The following is a 3082-nucleotide window of genomic DNA, read 5'->3' as shown; positions in this document are numbered from 1 at the left end:
ATATATATACGTATACATACATATCTAATCACCTACACAAATACACACATCAATAATCTTTGTCACAAGTGATCAACAAGAGGCTCACAACAGTCACTATACAAGGCACTTTACATCTATGGTGAGTCACACAGTTACTAGTCTTGCTGCACACCCACCCAACTGGGCGGCAGCTTTAGACACAGCAGATCAGCAAACCAAGTGGTAAAAGTTATGAGGGTGTAAGCACCAGTTTTTACCAGGCAGCAGGTGCTCAACTGATCATTAGAAAAAAAGGTGTCCGAGTAGTAATAACTTTGCCAGCATGCATTGTATAACATGATGTACTTAAGAGGAGGCAAACACATTGCAAGTTCTGGTGGGACTTTACCTTTATATAAATAACATTTACACTTTTAATAGTAATTTTACTATGTGGATGGGGATTATTAATTAATAACTCCATATAGATTTTGAATTGTCAGGTCTATTCCAAGCCATAACATTGTTGTGATGAGATTAGATTGACTTGTTTTGTATCTTTTTATTTTGTTAATGATTATCCTGAGAAGTGCATTACAGATCATGCCTCACAATGAGGATTTTTTTCTTGTCTTTCCAGGGAAGTGATGGAGGTGAGTGTGAAACTGCTAATGAGGAAGAGCTTGGGGAAGAGGAGGAGGAGGAAGAGGATGAGCTCATTATAATGCCAGATGGTCTTGTATTAGGGGAGGTGAGAAGCATTTGTATTTCTAAATTACTATTGATCAAAATATTGAAATAATTATATTGTAAATTAGGGTTTGGTGTCAAAAGTTTCACTATCTCCATGTTTTTTAGAATTGTCAGTACAGTAATTATGTAGCATGCCAAGGGTTGTGCATTTACAGTGATATGTGATTACAGGACAACAAGCCATTAGATGACGATGAGGATCGGAAAAACCCTCAGTATATCCCCAAGAAAGGAACTTTTTATGAGCATGATGACCGGACCGCTGCCGAAGACGATGTAGAGAAACCGTGAGTGCTGTTTGTGTATTAGTACTGTAGTTTGAATTTATAGTGTGTTTTCTTTGAAATATACCTAATGGTGAATAAATCTTAATGTTTTTTACAATGATGGTGTTTATCATCATGCTAGTATCCAAGTTAATGCATGCTTTTTGTCAATCATCACATAAGTTGTGAAAGCTTTTGGTAACAATACATTACCAAAGTAAACATTCTTTGAATTGTATGAGTTTACACACACACACACCTTTGCCGGTGGCTGTATGGATAGCACCCTGGACACGTGACCCTGTGGCCCGGGTTCGATTCCCGGTGCTGGCGAGAAACGATGGGCAGAGTTTCTTTCACCCCGATGCCCCTGTTACCTAGCAGTAAATAGTACCTGGGAGTTAGTCAGCTGTCACGGGCTGCTTCCTGTGGGGGTGTGTGTGTGTGGAAAGGAAAAAAAATATATAGTAGTTAGTAACAATTGATTGACAGTTGAGAGGCGGGCCGAAAGAGCAGAGCTCAACCCCTGCAAGCACAACTAGGTGAATACAACTAAGTGAATACACATACACACACATTGTGTGTGTGTATTCTATAATTCTTTTTATAATTTTGTATATAACTTTTATTTTGTATATAAACATGTATTTTTTATAATTTTTTGTGATATTCATAATGTTTGCTACAGGGTTGAAGAACCAGTCGTTAAAAAGGAAGTTGGTAAGAAGAAAGTTTGGAAAGAGGATGATAAGTGGAACCATGACAAATTTAATGAGTTTGACCAATCTCCCAAGTCCCGGGAAGAGATAATGGCTATATATGGTTATGATATACGTAATGAAGGTCCTCCAAAAGCTCATTGTAGAAGGCGTTATGGGTAAGGAAAAAGCATTTTTAGTAAGGGAAGTAAATATGGTGGGAACAATTCTATACCAACAGTGGTACTTCTACGACTTTATTATTTTCTATTTCAACAAATGATTTCATAATTAAAAAGCATGTATGTTTTGTAGGTGATATACTATAATGCTTTGTATCGTCCTCGTTCTATGATAAGGAGAACAGGTTGTATAGTGTTGTACATGTATATCATCTCGGCATCTTTCCACGTGAAATTATTTGGGGACTCTATTTTTCAATACAAATTTGACATGTGTGCAAATTAATTTATACAGTAGTTTATAATTACTATATTTAGTTTATACTGTTCTGTAATTCTAGTTTTGTAGCCAATTCAGTTAGTAAGTATTATGATAGTGACAATATGTTTTATCTTTCTAATCCAGTTACATTGGATTTTAAATCAAACCACACACCTATTGGGTTAAAGTATTGTCACTTCAAATTCTTATGGACTGCTCTGTAATTTGCTGAGAAATAGATGTACTTGACCAATATTATAGACTTTAAGAAGATCTCAAGTCCCAAGCCTGTATGTCTTGCCAAGCCTATATGACAAAACCAAGTTAGATACAAATAACATCATCACTTTTATTTTAGAAACAAAACACCTAGGAGCGTTCATTTGAAATTACATATCTTAAGCTAAAAATAAGATTATTGATCAAGGCAAAGTTCAAATTCACTGAACATTAAGATAGCTTCATGACAAGCTAAGGTTAATATATAACTTTGTTACTTCATGAATACCAAAGTGATATATAACTTCTCTACAAGCCAAGATCATGTAATTTTACTTAAGGCTATTTTAGCATAGTGGGAAATAATGGTTATTACCAAGTGCTTTGTTCACACCAAAACATTCGTTAATTTAGGGGCACCAGGAAAGATGACCAAATGTAGTGAGAAACTGTTTTGAAGGTACACGAGATGAAAGGAGCTTACAATGTTTTTGTAATTATATTGACAGTCGTGGACCAAACAAATATACACGCAATTGGAAGGATTTGGATGCCTACTCCAAGCATGTTCGTGGTTCCATACGCGGAGGTCCTGGAAGAGGTGGGCCCAGGTCTTTGCATGGCAGCCGAAAAACTCTAGACAACGATGAAGAATTCCCTGGTATTGAATTCTCCACACAATACAAAAAACACGAAGGCGATAAATATAATGACCTCAACACAAGTTTGAATCTCCTGTGA

The 3082-nt window shown here is 36.2% G+C and overlaps 1 protein-coding gene across 1 annotated transcript; it reads left to right on the top strand.

Annotated features, from left to right (window-relative positions):
- The first annotated feature begins 559 nt into the window (after window positions 1–559).
- Window positions 560–3082, top strand: LOC138362708 (protein CASC3-like). Its single transcript, XM_069321209.1, has 4 exons — window positions 560–712; window positions 886–1001; window positions 1669–1857; window positions 2851–3082. The coding sequence occupies exons 1-4, from the start codon at window positions 575–577 to the stop codon at window positions 3080–3082; spliced, it is 675 nt and encodes a 224-aa protein (XP_069177310.1). The 5' UTR covers window positions 560–574.

The sequence above is a fragment of the Procambarus clarkii genome, chromosome 1, assembly GCF_040958095.1.
Source record: "Procambarus clarkii isolate CNS0578487 chromosome 1, FALCON_Pclarkii_2.0, whole genome shotgun sequence".
In the NCBI taxonomy this organism is placed as follows: Eukaryota; Metazoa; Arthropoda; class Malacostraca; order Decapoda; family Cambaridae; genus Procambarus; species Procambarus clarkii.
This window is presented reverse-complemented; position numbering and strand designations above follow the sequence as displayed.